The sequence below is a fragment of the Pseudonaja textilis genome, chromosome 2 (genome assembly GCF_049901715.1).
Source record: "Pseudonaja textilis isolate UNSWEBS1 chromosome 2, rPseTex1.2, whole genome shotgun sequence".
In the NCBI taxonomy this organism is placed as follows: Eukaryota; Metazoa; Chordata; class Lepidosauria; order Squamata; family Elapidae; genus Pseudonaja; species Pseudonaja textilis.
The window spans coordinates 136,162,419-136,186,162 of NC_141991.1; the positions used below are offsets into that span (position 1 = coordinate 136,162,419).

Consider the following 23,744-nt stretch of genomic DNA (forward strand, 5'->3'; position numbering starts at 1 on the left):
TGTTTAGGTAAAAAACAAGTACTATACAAAAATCTCAAATAGGGCAATTAAACTGCCAATAAATGTATCCAATTACAAGAGTGAACGCTGGGGTCTTGGCCTATCTTTCTGGTGATGTAACAAGACCATCATGTGTCCTGTCACCAAAACATTAAAAGTATTGAAGTATAGCCCATGACATTACAGATATTATTCATTTTTACATGTCCTTTTACAAACCAGAATGATTGGATCCATATAACAATTATACTCCCAAATGGATGAATTATATCTCATGTGGGGATAAAATATGCCCTAAAGGCCTGTTTTAATATAGTTCTGGTTCACATAGGTTGAGTGATATGAGTAACTTTTTTATCGTTATTACCATCTTGTTAAATTTATCTTTTGCTTTTGCTTATGGAACTCAAGGTGATAAACACGGCACCCCATTTCCCCCCAAAATAAGCTTAGGATTCAAGGGAACAATTGGTGAAATGTTATCGAGTAAGCCCAGAATGGACATAAACCTAAAAGTTGAACCACAATGACTTTTCACCTAGGAATATGTGAAACTGGATGCTATGGCTGGAAATACACCATCATTAACAACCCTAACTTAGCATTATGTTTAAAGAAGCCCTATGTCAAAACAGAAAATGATCTGCCCATAACTCTGCCAAGGTGTGGCCAGTGCCATTGTATGAAGGGAGGGAATACAGAATCCTTGGTATTTCATGATACAGCTGCAAGTGATTAAGGACAGAGAAATTCTACAGCATCATAATTTCTAAGAAAACTCAGTGCCTTCAACGACCAAATTTTAATTTTTAAATTGTCACTTACTTGCTGCCTAATGCAAGTGAGATTCCTTGGAAAGTGACATACTTCTGTAAAGCAGGTGACAATTTCCTCCTCTATTCATCCCTAAACATTCTGTGTGACAAATAATTAGCATCTTCTTATTCTCTTTCAAAACTTACAGGCAAATTGTAATTTTTATAAAACAGAAGGAAAAAAGTACATAGGGAATTATGTAAACTAAATTGCACTTAAATTTATTTAATGTTTACATTCAAGATCCCCTGAACTTTGCCAAATCTTTTGTATTATTGCCATCCATTTTATTGAGTATGGTTGCTGGCATACCAATTCAAAAGTACTAGAGGCCCTCAACATTAAAAAAAAGTTGGTCTATATTATATTCATTCATGTTCCTTGCAAAGACACCATTTTCTACAGTATCAATGGGGGATGCTAACCCAATTTATCAGTTTAGCTAACATTGACAGGACTTAACAAATTTTAAATCCTCACATTTCTGAAATACTATCTGATCCCTGCAAAATTGATCTAGAAATCAGTACTGTTATATACAGTATTTTATGATGTAGAACATTGCCGTTCTAAAATTCTGATGCAGAACTTTGTGATTCAAAAGGTCCTGATTATCCAACAGCTCTTGCCCACTCTTGTCCCAGTAATGAGGACTTTTGGGAGACAGCAAAGCAAGCGGAGATAATAATAGGCAACACAAGACACAGTGGAGGAAAAGCTAAAAGCAAACCAGATTAGTTTTTTTTTTATTATTTTCTATGAATTCTTCATTTTGGGCCTCTTCAAACAGGGATGTTTCATCTTGTCATATCTACTGGTTCCCCTTTATCCTCTGTTTATTCAACATTATTTTAATAACCTGTCCTGAAGAAATACAAGGATTCTGCTCTTGGTCGGTGCCTTGGAGTTCACCCCTTTAAAAATACTTATTTTTATTGGCAGACATAACGGAAAGTCATTTGGGGAAGCTGGATTCCTTTAGTGACTTCATGGTTCACTTAACAACCAATGTAAAGTGGTCATAAAATCGGTCTGGTGGCATGATGACTTGCTTAACAACTGTATCACTTATCAATTGAAATTCTAGTCCCCACTGGGATTGTAACCTGACTTAGATAGAGATATGCAGGTGCTGCTGCCTAGGTAACAGGGATTAAAGAATTTTTTAAAGTCAAGAAATCTTTTGGAAGCAGATCAAATACCTCCTTAATATGTTCATCAGGACTTCACCTATTTTGAAATTTTCTTCTGAAGGAGGAGGAAGGATAATGCAATTAGACTTGCAACATTCTGTTAATGTAGCCAATAATAAAAATAGTTTCAGCCATCTTGTAGTTTATTTCATGATATGGTCTGCCTAGTGAGGCTCACACCTTGGGAGATTCTTCTCTTTGCTATTTAGAACCACTGCCAGAGTAGCAATAGCAGTAGCACTTAGACTGCTATACCACTTCACAGTGCTTTACAGCCCTAAGTGGTTTACAGAATGAGCATCTTGTCCCCAACAATCTGGCTCTTCATTTTACCAACCTCAGAAGGATGGAAGTTGAGTCAACCTCGAACTGATCAGAATTGAACCTCTGGCAGTCAGCAGAATTAGCCTGCAATACTGCATTCTAACCACTGCGCCACCAAGTAATCTTGGGTGAGAATGATAGACCAAGCAATTTCACTTAATTCATCTTGCATTTTCAAGATTTGAAGCTCTGGGAGCTGGAATCCAAATAAATGTAGAAGGCACTAAGTAAAGGATACATTCTAGGGCAGATGAGATGGTAGATCTGTCCATATAGTACTTAAATTAAAAAAAACCACAGAAGACAATGTACATGGAAATAAGGAAAGTAATTTAAACAGGTTTCTCAATGAGTGAAGGGGGAATGAATACTATGGTGCACCACTTCCAAGCAGAGGTCACGTAATTTAGCAAGTAACAGTCAAGATGGACTGAATCTCTTCACATTCTCTTACAAAGACTAGAAAAAAATACCTTTGCCATGTTTTAGGAAGCAAGAAAAGACTGCAGATGTAGACTGAAGAACAAGATGAAAACAAATGCATTCAAATAAGTCACAGTATTAAGACTTATATCACTTTGCTAACTAAATATAAAATTGCATCAATTGAAAATGTTCATGAGTACTTCACGTATTTTGAAGCTTTTTTCACAAGGAATTCTTGCACCGACTTAGTATTTATACACCAGCCTTAATCAGCTCATACAGCTAAGACATTTCACTGATTCAGCCTAGAGACCCATATGTAAACTCCACAGACAGATAAGCATGAAGCAGAATTGCCAAAACTGAAGCATGAGAATTTTGGGTACAGATACCAGATATTGTAATTGTTAATGTAACAGAAGGGGAAACTTACTCTATGGAGAGAAATTAACTACTGATTTTAATTCATTTGATTCAATTTAACAAATTTAGTTTTTTGATGTCACTGTTAAGACTGTGGCCAGTAGTACATATTCAAAGATTAAATAGGGCTGTCAATCTTATACAAGATGCACATGTGTGGTAAAATACTGCAAAAATATTCTGCCACATTTTACCTTCTCTCTTTACCTCAACAAATTTGCAGCACAGCACTCTCATATAAAGTACTAACTTGGAGTCAGTTTTATTTCAAAGTATTAATTAAGTTGCATAGTATGGTATATTTATCCACTTTGGGAAGATCATTATCTTTAGTCAAAGTAAACATGACTTCATTTTTTTTTATCCTGTATCATTTTTTTTCCTCCTCCCAACCTGCTAGAGCAGACAAAACAGCCTGGATTAGTTGCAACAGGGAGGGAGAATTGCCCAAATCTCCATTGGAAACACTTCCAGACATGAATCAAAGTGACTTCTTATCATGAACAGACCAAATGCCATTCAATGTCTGAACACCCTATGATGCTTCAGCAGGAAAATCCAGCACATTGAAAACAGGAATCCTTACTAACCTGATTGTTCTTCTTTTTCTTCGGAGAACAAATAAGTTAAAAAGATAACAGCTGCAAATGTGAGAGAGACTGAAATGAAAAGGCTGGACCCTGCTACTGAGAAGTCCAGTGAAAACCACATAACCAGGACATGAGTGCTCTCCTGTATGATATTTATAGATACTATATGAGGCTCCAGATAGCTGCTTCTGTTACACATCTTTCTTATTGGTGGATATAATAGTCATGTCCTTACACTGAAATTGTGATGCTGGCTTGTAAGTACATTCAACTTTAAAGGTCTACATTCAATCTATTCTACAGGGCTATAATAATCCTAATCTATGAATTCTATGAAAGAAAGAAAGAAAGAAAGAAAGAAAGAAAGAAAGAAAGAAAGAAAGAAAGAAAGAAAGAAAGAAAGAAAGAAAGAAAGAAAGAAAGAAAGAAAGAAAAGCAAATGTACAATAATCCAGGCAGCTCAGCACTCTCCATATACTAGACTACAGTTATTAGATTTCTATGATTGGAATCTGGAAACTCTTGAATTCTTTTGAAATCTGGAAGTCTAGAGGATTCATGGCATACATATTTTTCCAACCCATCTGGATGAGGACAGATTCAGGATGGTGGCTGTTAAGCATTTCTTCACGCATGCAGAAATAAAATCAGGCTGTAACCATCTTCCAGCAAGATAAATTGTGTTTGGAGTTAGAGTTGTTTCATCTTAAACAGCAAACCAAGTTATATCAGAGAGTCACATCACCAAATATCAGGCACATATGAGCTAAGTGTAATAAAAAAGATCAAATGTAGATATTAAAAGATTTCAATGCATTCAACTAATGTACATGGTCAGTTTTGCTATAAAAATGCATTTGCTTACCATTCTCAGCTTTTCACTCAGCAAATAACCCAGAAGAGACACGGTATTACTAATGTATTGCTCAACACGGTGAGCAATAAATTCAAACCTGTACTGTATATGCTTACTCAGAAATAAGTTGCATTATGGTCAAGCCTGAGCTTGGCTTTCACAGAAGTTCATGCATATAATTTTGACAAATCCATTTAAAACATCTCAGAGACAAAGCACCCGATGGTAAAATAGCTTTAATCCCAATCACGACCGAACCTTTATCTCAAACATTCCGTTCTGTGCCCAAGGGCAGCAATTCTTTGCCTTATTTCCAGGTGCTTCTGAGCTGCCATTTCCGAAATCTCACATCGCTAACTCATCTGAAACACACTTGGGTGCCTCTCCTTGCAAGAAACTTTGCCGGACTCGGTGAGCCCCGCCGCCCCACATGAGTTGTGGGAACACCATAGATTTCCATGCACATCTCTAAAATAATGATGATGATAATGATGATGATGATAGCTGTTGCCAAATTGGACTCCAGAATCTGTTTTCTAACGAGTCGGGGAAGAACCCATTAATATTCAACGATTCACTCCATGCATATAATCCCACACTTTGGCAATCACAGAAAACCCTCCGTTATTTCGGAACAAAAACGACCCATCTAACAAAACACACACACACACACACTCACAAACAAAACATGCGCTCTCCGATTGAGCGAACGAGAAAACGCGCACGCGCTTAAAAAAAAAAAAAAAGACTGCCCAACCTCTCATGCAGCGAGCGCTCGCGCTCTCTCTCTCTCTCTAGCGCATGCGCAGCCTCTCCGCCTCCTACCAATTCCGTTCAAGATTCTTCGGCCACGAGCTTTTTTTTTTTTTCCCCTCCTCCTCCTCCTCCTCCTCTCCTCCTCCTCCTCTTTGTTCCCCCGCCCCTTTCCAAGTCTCCACCGCCTCCGCCGCCAGTCTTCTAAGCGCGGGTTGATTCTGTTCCCCGGAAGAGGGGGGGGAGGGGGAAACGAAGGGCGGGGCGAAGAAAACCGGAAAGGCAGTTTCGCTTCCGGCTGCGTCGGGGGCTTCCCGCCTCTTCGAATCCGGTTGGAAAGAAAGAAAAGAAAGGACCGCGCAGGCGGCGTTTCCGAGAGGGGAGAAAGAGCCAGCGGGGAGGGGGGGGGTAAAGGGGAAAAAAGTGGGGGGAAGGGAAGCGGTCGATTGTGCCCTTTTCCGTCATGGTCGTCGGTTTAGCTTCCGGCTTGAGGGTGGGGGTCTGGAAGTGTCCCTATGGCAACTGTGCGCCTTTCCACTAATCTCCCAGGCCCGACGCGCTTCCCTCGAGAGCCCCTTTCTGTGCGCTCGCGCTCTGCTTTCCTCCCGTCCCGCTTATGAAGGTCTGAAAGGGACTGAAAGGGACAAGAACGGTCGAGTGATCGGCGAGCGCGGGAGTTTTTTCAGTGCTAACCTCTCCTGCCCTGGGAGGCAGGCCTGGCGGAGCTTGACGGTTGGTTGTGTTTCCTTGCAAATGCTTCATATTTCGTGTGTGTGGTGTATTTTTGATCCCGAAGGTAGGTAACCTGCGTGTTTTGGAACTAAGCTCCCGCGAACTCGTATCGTTGCCTGAGGGCTGAGGGAAGTTATCACCAAAAACACATAGAAAACATGAGGTTTTGCACGCCCGGGGCATGGCATATCCAGATATAGCTCTTAACAGCGATAGCTGAGGAAGGATGGATGTGAATAGCCCAAAACAAATGTTACCCTCTCGCGCTATCCCGTAGTGCCAGCGCTCAGACTATGAGACTTTGTTGCTAAATAAGCCTGAATACTGTTTAGTATTTAGTGTATACTACGGTACATACTGTATTTAGGTAGCATAGCATATTATCTTTAGTATACATATGCAACAGAATTTCATTTTAATGTATGCCGATTATTGGAATTAGCAGGATTAAAATTTTTTAAAAAAATAATGTGAAAATGGTAACGTTTGACATAAGAGTTGTATGGGATTGTAGAGTTTTAGGCCTCTAGTGAATGACACCACAGCTCCTCCTGTTTTACCTTTGTTTGCCTTTGTGAAAATAGAATGGGGAAATCTGAATATGGGAGGAAAATAACACACCCAGTTGTGACTCCTACAGTTTTGCCTTCAGTACTTCACAAATTTATCATCATGAATTGCAGACTAATTTAAAAGGATATTCACATCCTGAATAACTAGTTCCACTCTTAATTTTTAGTTACATCAAGAAACACACGAAGAGTATGAGTTATACACATCTTTTTAAAAGTCAACATCGGTATAAACAGATTGTGTTTTGAAGTAAATTGTATAAAAATGTTTTGACATTGATTTATTTAGACTGACATGCTTAAGAGTTGGAAAAAATATGGGCAGACTGGGATGCTTGGCTTAAGATTTTTAGAAAAGAGGAGAGGAAACTGCCTAAAACTTGTTTGTAGCCAATAATAAACAGAGATTCTGAAAACATCTGCCCAAGACTTGCAACTTATTGATATATAAAATGATTTTAAGAGATTATTTATTTATTTTTTTGAGAAAAAAATTAAAAATCATTTTTAAACTGTTGGTTAAGTTACAAATCTTTCATAGCTTTTTTCCTAGCACACTATAAGAGGGAATGTAGAACTTGGGTAAACGGATGAAAGATGTACATTTTTTTATAATAGTAGTTTTTGTTATTGATATGGCTCATTGATATATTTTAATATGATTACATAAGAGAATATCAACCGCCGCCCCCAACCTGGTATGCTCCAAATGTTTTTGGTAGTCTGAAATAGCCCTTATCATTACCAAATTTGATTCCAGCTTTCAGAGGACGAAAATATCGTTTTTAGTGTCATCCCAAGTGTAGTAAGAGAAATGCAAAATGGCAAATCAGCAACCACTTTCAAATCCTACTGACTATATAGGAAATATTGTGGCATGAGAATCACATTTTTTTTCTTTCTACTAGGCCTTTTTAAAAATGTGACATCTGGTTCATCTGTTTAATATTAAACATTTGCTTTATCTTCTGCTCTTTTCTCAGATTCTTGAAGATTTGCTTGAGTCAGTTATGTAAGGAGCATAATAATGGGTGAGTATATGCTAAACTAATCCATTTAATTAATTGTTGATTTTAAGTTACTGTTTTAGAATCTACCATGTCAAGAAACTTCTCATTAAAGCAATGGACATTCATTTTTAGTTACGATCAGGTTTATTATTTTACATTTAAGAATTAATGCATTTCTGAACAATTTCTATAAGTAATGGTTTCCCTAATGCTGCAAAGTATTTGCTATCCAGGAGAGCAAATACACTACTTTTATTCACCCCAAAGGACACACTTGTTTCTCATTTGTGGTTTCTTTAATGATCATGAGTGGATATGCCTCAATTAGTAATTGTGGTAGATTTGTGAGAACTACCACCCAACTATTCATCTCTTGATAAACTCATTAGTGGAATTTAGTTTTAGCGCACAAGTTCTGTATATATTGCTGGATCTACTTAAAATAATCAGATTGTGAGGGGAGAACACATCCCCTGCTTTTACCATCTGTTAGGTTCACATATCTGTTAGGTTATAATGCGATTTGCTGTGGGGCAGGCAAGAGCTTGTTTTATGTGAACATAGCCATTATGCTGTGTAAACTGCAGTTCAGTTCAATGTTATGAGCTAAACCAGTCCATTTGGTTCATTTAGCATATGATTAAGTACATCATGCCTTAAGGGGGTGTGAACTAGTTATATTCAAAGGGTCCTTATCTACTCTCATATTTACCTTTCTAAAATAATATTTTAAAATATAGCTCCTTTTTAGAAGCAGCAAGTACTCACTGAAAGCTTTTTAGAAGCTTTTTAGAAGTTGATGATATTAGTGTTGCTTGATTAATGTTTTCTTCCACGTATATGTATAGTTTTCTACTTTGTTTTGTCTTCTGTTTATTTTTTTTCATAACTCCAAAATTGCAGACATTTAATCTTTGGCTCTAGTCATTATAATTGCCTTTCACTGCATTAAAATTGTGGAGAAATACTAACACACTGCCTGTATTTTGGTGTGCTTTTTTGTCTTTTTTCTATTGAAGTCTCACATGTATTCTTTAGTACTTTCTCTTTTTCTATATAGAATCTGTAACAGCAAGAAAACAAATTGCTATTTTTCTTCCTCAAATAATACACTTTTTTTAAAATTAAAGATGAAACTACTGACTGCATGAAGATGGATGCTGGGGACTATATGCAAACTAATCATACTTCTGTGTTCAAGACTTTTCCTGAGCAACAGAATGTTATTTCCGGCAACCAGCATCCACTGTCTGACAACAAGGTTTGGGAATCCGCTACTTCTGCTTTCTTATCTGTATAATGACTTTTATAAATCAATATATGTCTGATCAGAAATTAATTTTGAAATTACATTTAATAAAGCAGCTAAAACTTATCTGTGTCACTTTGGCTATTTAGATTGAGATTTATAAGATTTTAATCCTCTGCTTCTAGATATTCAAGCCTCTGTGATTAGTAAAAATGCTGAAAATTTTATTACAGAATATTTGGTATATATGGTCCTTGCTTAACACCAATTGAGACTGGGATTTTCATCACTAAGTATTATGGTCATTGGGTGAAACATTGTGTAACAGCACCATTTAGCATTACCAATTGCAGAGGTATTGCAACAGTTACCACTTAGAAGATGGTCACAAATACCATCTTTCAGCCCCATTGTAGCTGAACAGTGGTTGAATAAATGGTCATTATGAAAGGAGTACCTGTACTTATTAATTTGATCATTTTTTTGCCTTACAATCATGAACAGTAATAATATTTTGTTTATCAATTTCTTTTGTTTCCACCTAATAGCTTTCTCTGATTGACTTTTGCTTTTCCAACTTTGTTAATAATTATTTAGTACTGAAGTTCTAGATATTAATAGCCATGTCTAGATTGTTTTGTACTATTTTTGTATCTTTTGTAATAAATTTTCATTATATTTTGTAACTGCAGAATTTTAGAGGGATTAGGAGTTGCAATTATTATTTTTTAATTATGTTATTGTAACTAATGAACTTACTGAAAACATTTTAAACACAGTTTGACATTTTCTTTATTTTTTGTTTGTCTGTTTAGTTTTTATCAAACAAGTTTAACAGCTTGGCGGGACCTTCCACTTGTTTAACGGGAAATACTTCTTGTAGTTTCAATTACTATCCAGGTAAGTCTGGCTGCACTGGCTTTGAAACAGATGAAGATTCATTAGAAGATTCTAACATTTAGGTAGGAAGTCACTTGCTTTAGATTCAGTTTTACTACCATACAATTTATAATTGAATCTAAAGCTCCCATAGCTAATATAATTTGAAATGTTCTTCATAGTTTATGGAGGCAACTTTGCTGGTTGGATTACTTGGTAATTAGAAATATCAGTTGTTAACAGGAATGGGCGTTGGTAAATTTACCTGAGAATGCCCTTTCTATAGATGCTGCTCGAGAGCCCAGGATGGGTTAGACTCCTCCTGATGACATCATCAAGCTGGGTCTGTCTTGTATAAAAAGGACTGCCTGTGGGAGTTTCCTCCCAGCTTTGGCGAAGGTACTTGACAGACTGTAGGAAGTGTCTGAAAGCCAAACAGCCTCTTTAACATTAACACATCTTACCATGGTCCGGATGAAATAAGGGAGGGGCTGGGCTCTCTAGCAGCATCTATAGAAAGGGCATTCTCAGGTATATTTACCAATGCCCATTCTCCTAAATGCTGCTGTGAGAGCCCAGGATGGGACATACCAAAGCCCACATGTCCACGGGAGGTCCTTGTCCGGCAAGTCTCTCCGAAGTTGGAACCACTCACTGAAGCAACCGTCTGCGAAAAGCCGCACTCCTCAAGGCATAGGAGTCCAGATGGTAATGTCTGATGAACAGAGACAGGGAGGTCACATAGCCACTCTGCAAATCTCCACTAGGGGTGTCTGGGTGGCCCAGGCAGCTGAAGTCGAGGCACTCCTAGCAGAGTGTCCCATTAGGCCCTGGAGTACTGGAAGGGCTCTGGTTAGAAGGCCTGTGTGATGCATGCCGTAACCCACCTACTCAAGGTGGGAGGAGAGGCTTTGTTGTCCCCAATGGGAAGGGGAATGGACACAAACATGGCCTCAGTTTTGCTAAATGTAGAGGGACATCTGATGGAAATTCTAAGCCCTCTACTAACACCTAGGGAGTGCCACTTGTGCTCTTGTGTGGAGCGGAAGGGGACAGAAATCGGGTAACACTATGTGTTGGGATCTGAGGAACCCAGTATTAATCTTCGGTACAAAAGGCAGGGTCTAGATGTCTTTCCTGACAGACAAGGCTGCCAGGACTGAAATCCTTCTAGAAGGAGTGATCGCTACCAGAAATGCCACCTTACAAGACAAAAAACTGCAAGGGAATTGACCTCAGTGGTTTTAATGGAGCCTTAGTCAGCGACTGCAGTACTTTAAAGAAGTCCCATGTGGGATCTCGATGACCAGGCCTCAGGTTTGTAGCACCCTTCAGAAACCTGTGGACTGTGGGATGTCTAGACAAAGATTCCACTCCCCCCAAGGATAGAACAGAGGGCAAGGCTGCAACCTATCTCCGCAGAGTGTTAGGTGAAAATTCCTTTTCTCGGCTCTCTTGGAGGAAGTCCAGCATCTGGCAATTAAGGCCCCGGAAGGGGCAATGTCATACTTACGACACCAGTCACTGAAAGCCTTCCAGGTTGCATTGTAGATGCAGTTGGTGGAGGGTCCCCAGGAAGCTTGGATAGTTCTTATTACTCTGGAGGAATGATAGTTCCGGATCAGGGATCCCCACTCAATCTCCAGATGGCCAACTGAAGCCACTGGGGCTCTGGAAGCAATATTGGCCGCTGTCTGAGTGACACTCTTATCTACCAGAATCCTCCAAGGACTGGAGATGGAACGGTTTACTAAGTCTGCGAACCATGGCCTCCTGGGCCAGTGTGGGCTACAAGTATAAGTTCTGCTCTTCTGCCCACAGTTTCTGGAAGACCCCTGGAATCAGGGGCAGAGGAGAAAAGGCATACAGGAGTTCCCAATAGACTCCCTGCTCTAGTGCTCCCCCCCGCCTTTGATTGAGCAGAAGGGGCCTTGGGCTCCTGTGGGTGAAGGAGTCCCCTCTGGGGGATCTGGCTTGTAGTAGGCCAGCAAAGTGGGGCTGGGCCCTGTTTGAGGATTGAAAAATTCATAGCAGCCCTTCTGCTAGGTTCTGTCTGATGGCAATGGAGACTACATCTTGGATGTAGTTGGGTCTGCCACCAAATGATGGATTTGAGTGGTGAAGGCCTGCAGCGGGGGAGAAGGAAGCCTCGAGTTTAGGTTGAGAACACCTTGGGCCATGGAAGTCCAAGCTGAAGAGAGGTCCCAAGAGGCCTGTTTAAAAATTGGGGGCTGATCTGCTTAACAACTAGAGGATTGGCTGGTTGGGAAGCCTGTTGTAGTTGACCCCTCATTTACTCAATAGTTTTGCTGTTCTCTGCCTTTAATTCAGCCTGGGATGTTTTCTTAGGGTCCAAAGCTTTGGCCCTAATCTTGGCCGCCACCTCCCTTTGAACAGACTGGGAGTGTTGTCTCCTTTCTTTTGCCAGCTTGGGGGCCTTGAGAGATCAGGCCTGAAGGCTCTGTATGGGCCTTGTCTTGATCCATAATATGCATAAACAGACACAAAGGTGCTGGAAGCAATCCTCACTATGTGTTGTCTATGCAGTAGCCTGAATAGGAGCTTATGAATAGTAGAAGCTGGCCTTTGGGGGATGATGCCACCTAAAACGGTCGCTTGCTACTTTCTTTCGAAGAAGCTTTCACCACATGCAGTTGAAGAAGAAGCCTCCAAATTGGCTGCTTACAAGAGCTACAGCCCCGCGAAATCGGCAATAAAGTGAAAATTTACGATCAGCTGAGAGGCGCTGTTATCTCCTGATGCAACCATCATGGAGGCCGAAATCGGCTGAGGGAAGACTGTGGGGGAGGATCAAGGGTTACTCCCTATTTACAGTCTCCCTCGGTTGAAGAAAACGTTGAATCCTTGTTGCAGGAGAGTGGATGCCAATGATGAAAATAGCTTTCGTTTTTGCCAGCAAAACTGCTTTCAGACACCAGCTTATGGTCATCGAAAGAAACTGAGTCAAAGCTGGGGGGAAACTCCCACAGGCAGTCCTTTTTATACAAGATAGACCCAGCTTGATGATGTCATCAGGAGGAGTCTAACCCATCCTGGGCTCTCGCAGCAGCATTTAGGAAAATTTCCATTAACTGTATCCCTGGGACCTATTTTTTTTTTTCAGAATCAGGCTTCAAATTAGAAGTGTGTTCTTTTTTTAAAAAAAATATTTATTTTCAAAATACATATAAAATTTACATTTTAGCAGTTTTGTGTTAAGTGTTAGTTATATACGTACTTAAATACAACATTTACAATTCTTCTCTATATCAAACTTTATTTCTTTTATCTAACTATATATATAACATTTCCCAAACCTCATAGAACTCAGACTCTTCTTTACCTTTTAGTTTTCTTGTCAGTCTGTCCATCTCAGCACAATCAAATATTTATTATCATATTTTCTGAAGGTACATCATCTATTTTCCAGCTTTGGGCATAAGCAATTCTTGCCACTGTTAATATATGTTGAACGATGTATTGGATGTTTCTTTGGATTTCCTTTAATCATCTCCAGCCAAAAACCTTCTGGCTTAAATTCAAAATCGTACCCTGTAATTTCTCTTATCCTTCCCCCCCCCCAATTTTTCCCAGTATTGGAGCATTGCCACCACATATGATAGTATGTTCCATCTGTGAACTTACATTTCCAGCATTGCAGTTTCATATTAGGGTATATTTTGGTCAATCTTGCCAGTGTCAAATGCCGTCTATAAAACATCTTGATTAAATTTTCTTTATGTGCTGTTGATAATGTTAAGTTGCAGTTCTTGGTCCAAATTATCTCCCAATCTTCTAGCTGTATGCTATGACCTACATTTTGTGCCCAGGCAATCATTGGGCCCTTAACTACAACTTCTTCCATTTCTACTTGGAGTAAAAAGTTATAAGTTCTAGTGATAAATTTTTCTTCTTTACCAATTAAAATTTGGTCTAATTTGGGGGGTTCTTTTTCTATTCCAAATTCCTCCGTATCTTTTTTATGTCTAATTTTTATCTGCATGTATGGCCACCAATCTACAATTATATCTTGTTCTTTTAATTTTTCTGTTTTTAAACTCCCCTGATTATCCAATAATTCCTTGCATCTAATTTTTTTGTTCTCTGTTGTATTGGGGTAAATCATTGCTTCTCTTGGTGACACCCAGTCCGGTAATTTGATGTAGTGTTTCTTCCTTAATTTTTCCCACATTGTTATTAATGAATCTCTAATTTGATGCCAGTAAAAATACGAACGGGTCCTTTCCCGTTTGTCCCACAAAAAGGCATACCATCCTCTGGAGATCATGTCCCTTGAATACTAATATCCTCTTATTATTTAAATTTATCCAACCTTTCATCCAGAGCAGTGCCGCCGCCTGATAATATAGTTCCCATTTTGGGAGTCCTAGGTCAGAAGTATGTTCTATAGCATGGATGTCAAACTTGATCGGAGTGGCCTGCATGTGATGCAACTGGCCGACAGGCCACCAGTTTGACACCCCCGTTCTATAGTTTGATGCAAACTCAAGTTCTTTAAGAAGGGCATTGCCAATTTCGCAAGCATAGACTTACACTTGTAAAACATATATATTTTTATTGAATATTCTGATGTGTTCATTTGCATGCTCCTTGCATATTGAACTTTTTTTTGGGGTTGCATCTTTACAACGTTGAATAAAAAGCAGTTTGTTTAAACATAAAGCCAGTTGACTTTTCCCCTCAAACTATATTTTGGAAAGTCTATTTAAAATCTTTGTAATTTTTTCTATATATTGGGGAACATAGAAAACGTATTTTTTTTATGCAGTAGGTTATATAAGAGATTATGGGTATCTCACTGATCTTTCCTTCCTTCCTTCTCTGGCAGAATCCCCAAGCTTTGAGAGCTGCCCAGCAACTGGAGTAAAAAGAACATTTAGAATAAATGCCAATGGTCAGTTGAAGACTTGCAACTCCCCTTTTGGCTCTGTTTCACAGAAGGCCAGAGTATATTTTGAAACACGCAAAAATCCAAGGTACATAACATTGTCTCAATTTTTTTGTCATTAACACCTTAATTCTATTTGTTGCAGGTTTTGTATAATATGAAACATTCTGAAATGTAACAAAGCTTAGATGTGATTGCTTAAGTTATAAATGCTGGCAGTCCTCACCCATGGTAACTGAGACCAGGAACTCTGTTGCTCAGCGATACAATCATAAGGTGTGATGTCATATTACCACACCAACTTACAATAACAGTTTCAGCATTCACAGTTACCATCTTTAGCTGAATTTTATGCAATTGCATCATCCTGTAGTCATATGATAGCCATTTGTAACCTCCTGTCAGCTTCCCCATTGACCTTGTTCGAAGCCAGCAATGAAGATTGTTGCTGGACACTGCATGTAATTGCAAGCCAGTTGCCAAGTGCCTGAATTGTGATCATGTGACTTTGAGGACACTGTAACAGGACCTGGTACAGTGTTGTCATTTTGAACAGCTACTGACCAAGTGGACATTAAAGGAAAACTACCTGTAATAGTTTTAATGGACTAATTGGTGAAAGGAGTGTCCATTATTCACAGACATATGCTAAATAAAGAATATATCACTCTGGCTCTGGGTCATTTGGTAAGTTTAAAGCAACAGACTTCACCTGAAACAGATATGTATTTTTTGCCAATTAAAGTCATTGAAGCAGGCTTCAATTGGCATAGCATATTGGTCCATTTCATGGGAAGTTCATTGCAAGTCCAATAATTTGAGATTTAGCTGTACAGGTAGTCCTTGACTTACAACCATTTAGTGGCCAGTTACAGTGATTTATGACCAGTTTTCACACCTATGACCACTGCAGCATCCCTATGGTGATGTGATCAGAATTTGGGCACCTGGCAACTGACACATTTTTATGACAGTTGTACTGTCTCAAGGTCATGTAATCACTATCTAACCTTCCTAGCTGGCTTCCGACAAGCAGTCAATAGGGTAGCCAGATTCACTTAACAACCACATGAGTCACTTAACAACTGTGGTGATTTGCTTAAAAATAGTGGCAAAAAGGTCATAAAATGAGATCACTCACTTAACAGCCTTGTAGCAAAAGAAATTTTGGCCTCAGTTGTCATAAGTTGAGGACTACCTGTATGGATACAAAAGTAGCTATATCAAGTCAGAATTCAGAGACAAACATAAACATTATGGAAGGACTTGAAATAAGCAGATCATACTTGAAAACCTCAAATGTTCTGGAATTGAAGCAGATGAATGAGTGAAGTTTCTTACCCCAATTGCAGGAATATTTGTTTGCAACTTATTGTAGTCAAAAGTGATTATTTTTTCACACTATATCGTATTTCAGTGTGAATTATCATCAAAATCCACTATTTGAATCTTTTATTTGTTTATTCATATTGCCCTTATGTCAGTAGAATCCACATGAAAGCTGTACTGGTGTTAACCTCCAAAAAAGCATTGTTAAATTGATACAGTGATATATAAGTTAAATGTAGAATTTTTTTTCTAATAGAATAGTAACCTATATAACTAGAAACTATGTCAATATGAGTGAATACCGATACTGGAATGCTGTAATGAGTGGAAAAGTGGTGTTTATGTTGGAAATATGACTAATAAAAATTTATTTTAAAAAATAAATCAATACAGTGTGAAATACTGTAGTATCACATCATTTCTTGTTACCACACATTAGTCTGAGTTCATTATGATTTTTTTTTCACTGTACTGTATGTTTGTCTTCTTTAAAGAGAAGAATCATGGTTTGCTAGGGTTTCTAGATGAGTTTTGTCTAGGTTGCATAGAAAACCTGAATGTCTTTATAAGGCTAGCTAAAAAGACATCATTTTTTCCTGCAGTATGACTGCAAATTCCTTTGTAGGAAAATCAAGCCACCATAGTCAAGTTTCTGCCTACGAAAAATCCTTTCCAATTAAGTCCGTTGCTAATCCATCATGTCGTCGGAGCTTACTGAGTCCCAAGAAGTCTCAAAGAAGATTCATCAGCACTGCAGAAGAGGTAGGTGAAAAAGGAAAACAGAAATAAATTGAAGCTGCTTTGGTGGAGGAAGACAGAGTTAAATTTTGTTGGATTGAGAAGTTTATATATTTTCCCGATCTATCTTGTATTATAATATAGATTTTTCCCCAAAGTAATGAAATATCTCACACTGATTTACTTGGTTATCTTAATTTTACAGAAGAGCAGCATTGACATAAATGTCTGGTTGCTTTTAGTTCAACTCCTGGATTTTAGGCTGAGAGAGGAAGTAGTACCTAAAAGAACGGAACAATAAAAAGTAAATAAACTTAGGGGAGTATTTTGGTGAGAAAATCTTAAACAAAGAAAAAGATGAATAAGAAGAAGACATTGTTAATAGATGCCTGTAAATAAAGGCTGCAGATGTGTGAAATGTAAGTGTTAATAGAATAACTATAAGCAAAAAAAAATTTCTGTGGAATGCAATACGCTAAATGAATTTCTGTTGAATCGTTCTTATTTATGCACATGACCATTATTTATCTGTACTCTCACATCATTGAGATTATTTTTGTCCATGGTGATGAGGCTTATGGATGCTTTTCTTAGGATCTTAATTTATTCTGTATATTATATAAACTTTGTCAATGACAAATTAGTTTAAATCACTTTTGCATCCTATAAAATATTATATTTCTGTGTAGACACTCTATTGTACTTTCTGGTAATGTATGGAATTTTTTTCTCCCCAGACAGTTCGGGAAGAAGAGAAAGAAATATACAGGCAGCTGATTCAAATGGTTACAGGGAAAAATCTGTCAACCTTTTCATTATTGTCTCATAACCTGTGAGTCTCTGAAATATATTGAATAATCTGATTGTCTACAAGTTTGTTTCCAAAATTTCTGGCCTTTTGCTTTTGTTTTCAGGACCAAGTGTGGAGGTTCCAATAAAAAAGCTATGAAAGAAACTGAAAACAAATGTATGAAACCTTTTGATATTTGTGGCCCCTCTCTGGGCAATCCGTCATCAAGTTTTCTTAGGATACAAGAGCACCATTCTCACAAACCACTGCCGCAACCAGTTTGTAATTTTACTTCCCATGTTAACTTTGATCCCAAGACCAGTACACCCATACAACAAACAAATCTACCAGCATTGGATGTGCAGACTGAAGGTAAAAGCAACTGATATACTTTGAAATACTGTGGGTTTTATTTCCTGACCCCAAACTCTTGACTTACTATTTTCTCCAGGCCACCTGCACTGTTAATTCTCAGGTGCAAGATTACTTTTTCCAGCCTGGTACATAAATTAACTGAATAAATCTGAATTCAGTCATTGTATTGATTCTGTTTTGGAGAAAATTATTGGTACAGAGTAATGTTAAATCCCGCACTTTGTTTTGTTTGATCTAGGATGTGATTCAATGCTAAATGGCAAAGACTTCAGATCTCCAGCTCCAAGGCAAGTGGACTTTCTGACTTGTAGAAACTACAATTTATTGTTTTGAGGGGAATAGAATAAAAAAAAGGTGAAGTAAATTTGTTGAGTTTAGACTGCCAGAATAATGAGAGGAAATTCATTAACGCTCTATTAATTTCAGAGTGACTTTAGCATTATTTATGATGTTGGGATTGTCCATTTGGCCTTAGTTTACTTTGAATGAAACATCAGTAATTCGTGCAAATTTTGTGGTTTTATGTAGTAAACCTCAAATTTTAGAAGTATTTTTGTGTCTCTCCCCCACCGACTGAATGTTAAAAAGTGTCTCAGATTTTTCTCCAGATTTTCACTGCTTTTCAACTCTGCTGCTATTTCAGAGTGTAGTCCATTTGTAGTACCATTTACTGAAGCATTCTGTTTCCCATGGCTTTTAACTATGCAATATCATTTAAGCAGAAAGTATGACCTTTGCCCAATCATGGGCTCCAATAATGTTCTGAAATTGCTAGTAAATTTTTGGTAGAAAATTTTATCTGGTTGCCAAGTGCACAATTGGACTGAATGTATTGCTCTTGATATTTTCTTCTGTCTTTGCACTACAATTGAACTTAGCTTTAATACTTCTTGTTTCCTTTTTCCTGGAAGAAGCATTAATCCTTTCTACTTTCTGCTTTCCTCGTAGTACACCTTTCTTTGAGGCTGAATTGTGGATAAAAGAATTGTAAGTACATTCCATTTCTAAACCGTATTATACAGTGGTGGTATTCAAATAAAGTTGCTACCGGTTTGGTGGGCGTGGCTTGGTGGGCATGGCTTGGTGGGAGCGCTTTGCACACGTGCACACACTTTGTGTGCACATGCGTGCCAAACGTGCACTTTGCGCAGACACAGAAGCATTTTAACTTGCCTCCTGCAAGCCTGCACGATACCGGTCGCTGCAGCAGCTGCCACGCGGCTCTATTCTGTGCGGCGCAAAGCAGCTGTGCTTCGAATTCTGGCCATAAAAGTGAGTATGGGTTGGCGGGTGGGACAAACACAGAGCAGCAGAGAGAACCAGTTCGGTCTCGGCTGCTCATCGCCACTACCAGCTCTCCAGAACTGGGCAGAACCGGTCGAATGCCACCACTATTATAGTTGTCCTTCATAAACTCATATAATCAGCTATTTAGCTCTTGTATCTCTAGTTTAGCCTTTCTTATCTTCTTGATTTGTCACAGCAACGCTCCAGTTATTCAGAAAGTCAGAAAAAAAATGCTTTTGGTTTTCTTTTCCATTACTGTAAAAATGCTAGGTGTCTGAATTCCTATTGCTAATGAGGAAAGAAAAGTATATGTTAGGTTCGCATATCTTTGTTGTGTAGTACATAGGATCACATATCTGAGAGCAAAGGATATGGGACATGTGGTCTCAAGACTGAAAATATTTAATAGAAATCACTGAAAAATCTGTGTGGGAGATGGGCAGTGAAGTGTGATAAATAAATAACTAAATAAATTGCCTGTGAAATCACTTTTCTTTGAAGAGCTTTCAGGTGTAAATACAAATCTTTTCTGTTTTAAAACAGAAAAGTGAGCATTCAAATCTGAGTACCAAATCTTCTGTACTATTAGATCCTTTCTTATATATCTTTTCAGTTAAATTTGGGCAGTGTTTAGAAGATTGTTGTCACAATTCACCCTTCTGACTTTCTGAATAACTGGAACGTTGCTGTGACATTACTAGAACAAGTGCATTCATTTTTTTCTTCTCCTGTTTACTTTTTAGGGGGCTAGCAGGATACCTTAAAATTGCCCCCGCATGGCCTGAATCTATTTGCTACAGAATGCTACCAGTTTGATCTAGGAATTACCAGTGAAATGCAAAGGAAATCCCAGTGTGCACTATACAAGTTACCTATCTTGAATTAAAGATGTGTGTGGGTATCCAATAGGACTAGCAAATAGCTTAGCAGACATGACACACTCACCCAGCATTCCCCATCCTACATCTCAAAGCAGCTTTCCCATAACGAAGAAACAGAAGCTGAAAGAAATAAGACAGGCATAACTAAAAGTGCGCAAAAATGAGTTTTCATGGCTGGTAATTCTGAATATTTAGTTTATTGTGTACAAATTTCTATCTAGAGCCAGTGTATATGACTCCCGAGCCCGTGAGAGATTGCGACATATAGAGGAGCAGAAAGCCTTGGCATTGCAGTTTCAGAATCAGGTGAGAAAAGTCAACATGATTATTGTTTTTAAAAGCTCATCATTGAAATTACCGGTATATCAGAGCTGAGAAAGTTGTCTGATTTTCCAGGTGCCTTCTGTCTTTGCTATGAATGATAATACTTGATGCAACTGGATACATAGTTTCCCTTAATATTGCTATCTGAATACTTTGCTTTACCTTTAATGTATGTTAGTTAACCCATGTCCTTATTGGTCATCGTTTCATAGGTATTAACTTTCATAACTAGAATAAGAGAATGACCATAGGTAACCAAAAAAGAAGTGGAAGTGATGCCTGACTTCCTGCTGGCTTCCCCGTTGACTTTGCTTGTGGGGAGCTGGCAGGGAGTGTCAGTCAAAATCACATCACCATGGCGGCACTGCAGAGCAGTACATCAGTCTTGCTGCAGTGGCCACAAGTTTCCCATTACAGCTGGTCTGAACATCCTTGAAATTTAAATCCCACAGGAGCAATGGGTCCTAGATATTGGATGCATTCTTTAAATTGACCTGTGTAAGGTATCTTGATTAAAACATTGTTGCCGTATAGTGCACCATTTCACCTAGTTGAAGGTTAGAGATGAAGAGGTTTATAGATTAAATTGGAAATTGAGAAGTTAAGATATCAGCAAGCTTGACCATATTTATGAATAGTCATTAGATTTCCTGTTGTTCATATGGGCTTTAACTTCAAATAACTGTAATTCCAGATAGGTTTGATGACTGCATCCTTCTGTACATCAACTAATGTAAGAAATCCAGACAATGGAGGTGGGCAATTTGATAGCAATTCCTGTCCACAGACATCTGAGATTGACCACTTGATGTGATGCTACTAAGTGTCACTATTTTAATGATTTTTTTAGAGACTGAGACTGCAGAAAGAGATCTCAGTACCCGAGTCAATAAACTTACATCTTCGAGTTCCTCTTGAAAAGGAAATTCCTGTCATTGTTCCAGAAGATAATAAGACAGTGGATAGCGAAGATGAATTTCCTGGAATTACAGAGGTTAGTTTTCAGATTAATGGTAAAAATCTTGATGCCTTGGTGAAATAATTACCTGGACAGTAGTTTATAGAAATGAACATTTGTTGTGGTAAAAGTTGTTTTTAAGCTGTGTCTCTTCATAATGCATCTCTGTGATAACATGCTCTGTCCTGTTTTGAAATTCTCTATTTCATCAAAAGCTAGATTTTGGGGGGATGGTATTTTAACCTAATTGGATATTGCTGGTAGTTGTGTTTGCTATGTTATCTGCTTTTCTTTGGGGGGGGGGACCTTTTAATTTCAAACTAATTAAATTAATAATTAAAACATTTCCAGACTTTTCCCAAAAATATTTGTAGAACATAATTATGTTAAATCTTTTTCAATATATAATAATTTTCCTGATCCATAGCCTTCCCCTCCCAAATTTTGCGTATGTCTAATATGTATTTCTTCTCTTTGTGTTCTCACTCTGCATTTTGGCACTATCCTTCATAATGAAGTTTTTCATTAGGAGTCTAATTTTCAGCTTGGATTAAAAACATCAGTGAAACTCAGTTCTCTTTCCTGTTAACCATTTATAGGAAATGGAGAAAGAAATAAAAAATGTGTTACGAAGTGGAAACCAGGATGAAGTGTTGAGTGAAGCCTTCCGATTAACCATCACTCGGAAAGACATTCAGACCCTTAAGCATCTCAACTGGCTCAATGATGAGGTAAATATTCAGTCTCTGTTTCAGACGTAATTTTTAAACTCATGAATTGTCAGTTGTAAAGGCTCTTTGAGTCCATCCTCTACAGGTATCCCGAAGGGTGGCTGTGTAGCCATCATTCAAATACACTCACCACTGCTCTAGATAATTGGCTATACTGTTTAACTGCTCTCTCTCTTCTTACTGTTTGGAATTTTTCCCTTAGCATTCAGTTGAAATTTGCTTTTTAAAAATAACTTACATCCATTTCTCTCTATTGTGTAATCTAGTGAGATTTGTACAGTTAATCCTTAAGTCATGTTCATTTATTCAGTGACCATTTGAAATTACAGAGGCACTGAATTAATGGCACTTGCCCAGTCTGCAAAGTTATGACAGTTGCAGTGCCCCCCTCAGTACATGACAAAATATGGGTGCTTGGCAGCAGCCCTCTCATATTTAAGACTGCAGAGCTGCTTCAACTTTCCCCATCCCTTGGCTCTCCCCTCCATCTCTGCCCTTTGGCCCCCGCCCTCCGCAGCTGCTGCCCTCCTGTGTTCCATCATCCCCAGATGACCTTTGTCATCTTCTTACTCCCACTGCTAATCAAGCAATTCTGGCCTGACCCTTTGAGAGTCCTTCTTGAAATCATGCATATTTTCTTCATGAGACCTTAGGAAGAAGGGCTTGCGTGGCAGCAACTCTCTAGCGAAGGGCCAGACTGGGTACACCCCATCAGCAGTAAGGTATTTCCTAAAAAGAGAAACACAGTGACCAAAGGCAGGCCACACACACACACAAAAAAGCCATTGGAGAAGAAGCAGTTTCTGATTTCCTTCTGGCTTCCCCATTGAATTTCTTTATTAATGTGGCAGGGATCATTGGAATCTTCCTTCTTTCCTTTCTTCCCCTTCCCTGCAGGAAAGTAAGTGGCTGCTGCTGGATGGGGGAGAGAGTGAGGGATTGTGAGACTGGCTGGGAAACCCATGACAGGTGAAAATGAAAATCACATGATACAGCAACAGCACAGCAGCAGTAGATAGCATTGAAGCACCTACAACTTCCCCAAATTTAATTACTTTAGGAGTCATGGGTCCTGGACTTTGGATGCATTCTGTAAATTAGCCCATTAAGGGCACTTGGTTCAAAAAGTGTTGCCTTATGATGCAGTGCTTCACCCAGGTTATGACATAAAGAGTTTTAGTGGTATACACCTGTAGGTAGATGCTTTTTAGGAATAGAGAAGAGCTGTTTTGAAGAAGAAAAAAACCCAAATACTAACGTGTATTTCTCTCACACACAGATTATTAATTTTTACATGAATATGTTGATGGAGAGGAGTAAACAGAAAGGCTTTCCAACCGTTCATGCATTTAACACGTTTTTCTTCACCAAGTTAAAAACTGCTGGATATCAAGCTGTAAAACGTTGGACTAAAAAAGTAGATATATTTTCTGTGGACATTCTATTGGTTCCTATTCACCTTGGTGTCCATTGGTGTCTAGCAGTGAGTATGTTATGCATATATGTGTAAGTGTTCAAGTGAATTTACACCAGTTCTTTCAAATGTTCCTTTTCTGTTCTGAATGCATTCTAAATTCATTCTTTTATGGTGGCTTTTCA

At 38.5% G+C, this 23,744-nt stretch overlaps 2 protein-coding genes across 8 annotated transcripts in view; one reads left to right on the forward strand and one right to left on the reverse strand.

The window, feature by feature from the left end:
- PFKM (phosphofructokinase, muscle) overlaps window positions 1–5,651 on the reverse strand; it is a 50,192-nt gene extending 44,541 nt beyond the window's left edge. The window contains exon 1 of one of the 2 annotated variants that reach the window (XM_087925386.1): window positions 5,386–5,651. In XM_087925386.1, coding sequence (XP_087781512.1) covers window positions 5,386–5,392 — 7 coding nt within the window. In that variant the 5' untranslated portion in view covers window positions 5,393–5,651. Of the gene's footprint in view, window positions 1–3,772; window positions 4,019–5,385 lie in introns of those variants that run through there. The other variant, XM_026713705.2, reaches the window with a different exon arrangement.
- The window catches only part of SENP1 (SUMO specific peptidase 1), a 28,855-nt gene continuing 10,750 nt past the window's right edge, over window positions 5,640–23,744 (forward strand). For 2 of the 6 annotated variants that reach the window (XR_015741929.1, XM_087925391.1), the window contains exons 1-14: window positions 5,640–6,177; window positions 7,669–7,716; window positions 8,826–8,956; window positions 9,760–9,844; window positions 14,673–14,820; window positions 16,664–16,823; window positions 17,537–17,631; window positions 17,714–17,961; window positions 18,203–18,251; window positions 18,913–18,951; window positions 20,354–20,438; window positions 21,307–21,450; window positions 22,014–22,145; window positions 23,425–23,628. Coding sequence is in view for 4 of the 6 variants with exons in the window: in XM_087925391.1 (XP_087781517.1) it covers window positions 7,713–7,716; window positions 8,826–8,956; window positions 9,760–9,844; window positions 14,673–14,820; window positions 16,664–16,823; window positions 17,537–17,631; window positions 17,714–17,961; window positions 18,203–18,251; window positions 18,913–18,951; window positions 20,354–20,438; window positions 21,307–21,450; window positions 22,014–22,145; window positions 23,425–23,628 (1,524 nt within the window). In the remaining 2 variants the exon portion in view is untranslated. The remainder of the gene's footprint in view (window positions 6,178–7,668; window positions 7,717–8,825; window positions 8,957–9,759; window positions 9,845–14,672; window positions 14,821–16,663; window positions 16,824–17,536; window positions 17,632–17,713; window positions 17,962–18,202; window positions 18,252–18,912; window positions 18,952–20,353; window positions 20,439–21,306; window positions 21,451–22,013; window positions 22,146–23,424; window positions 23,629–23,744) is intronic. The other 4 variants (XR_015741930.1, XM_026713717.2, XM_087925392.1 and 1 more) reach the window with 3 other exon arrangements.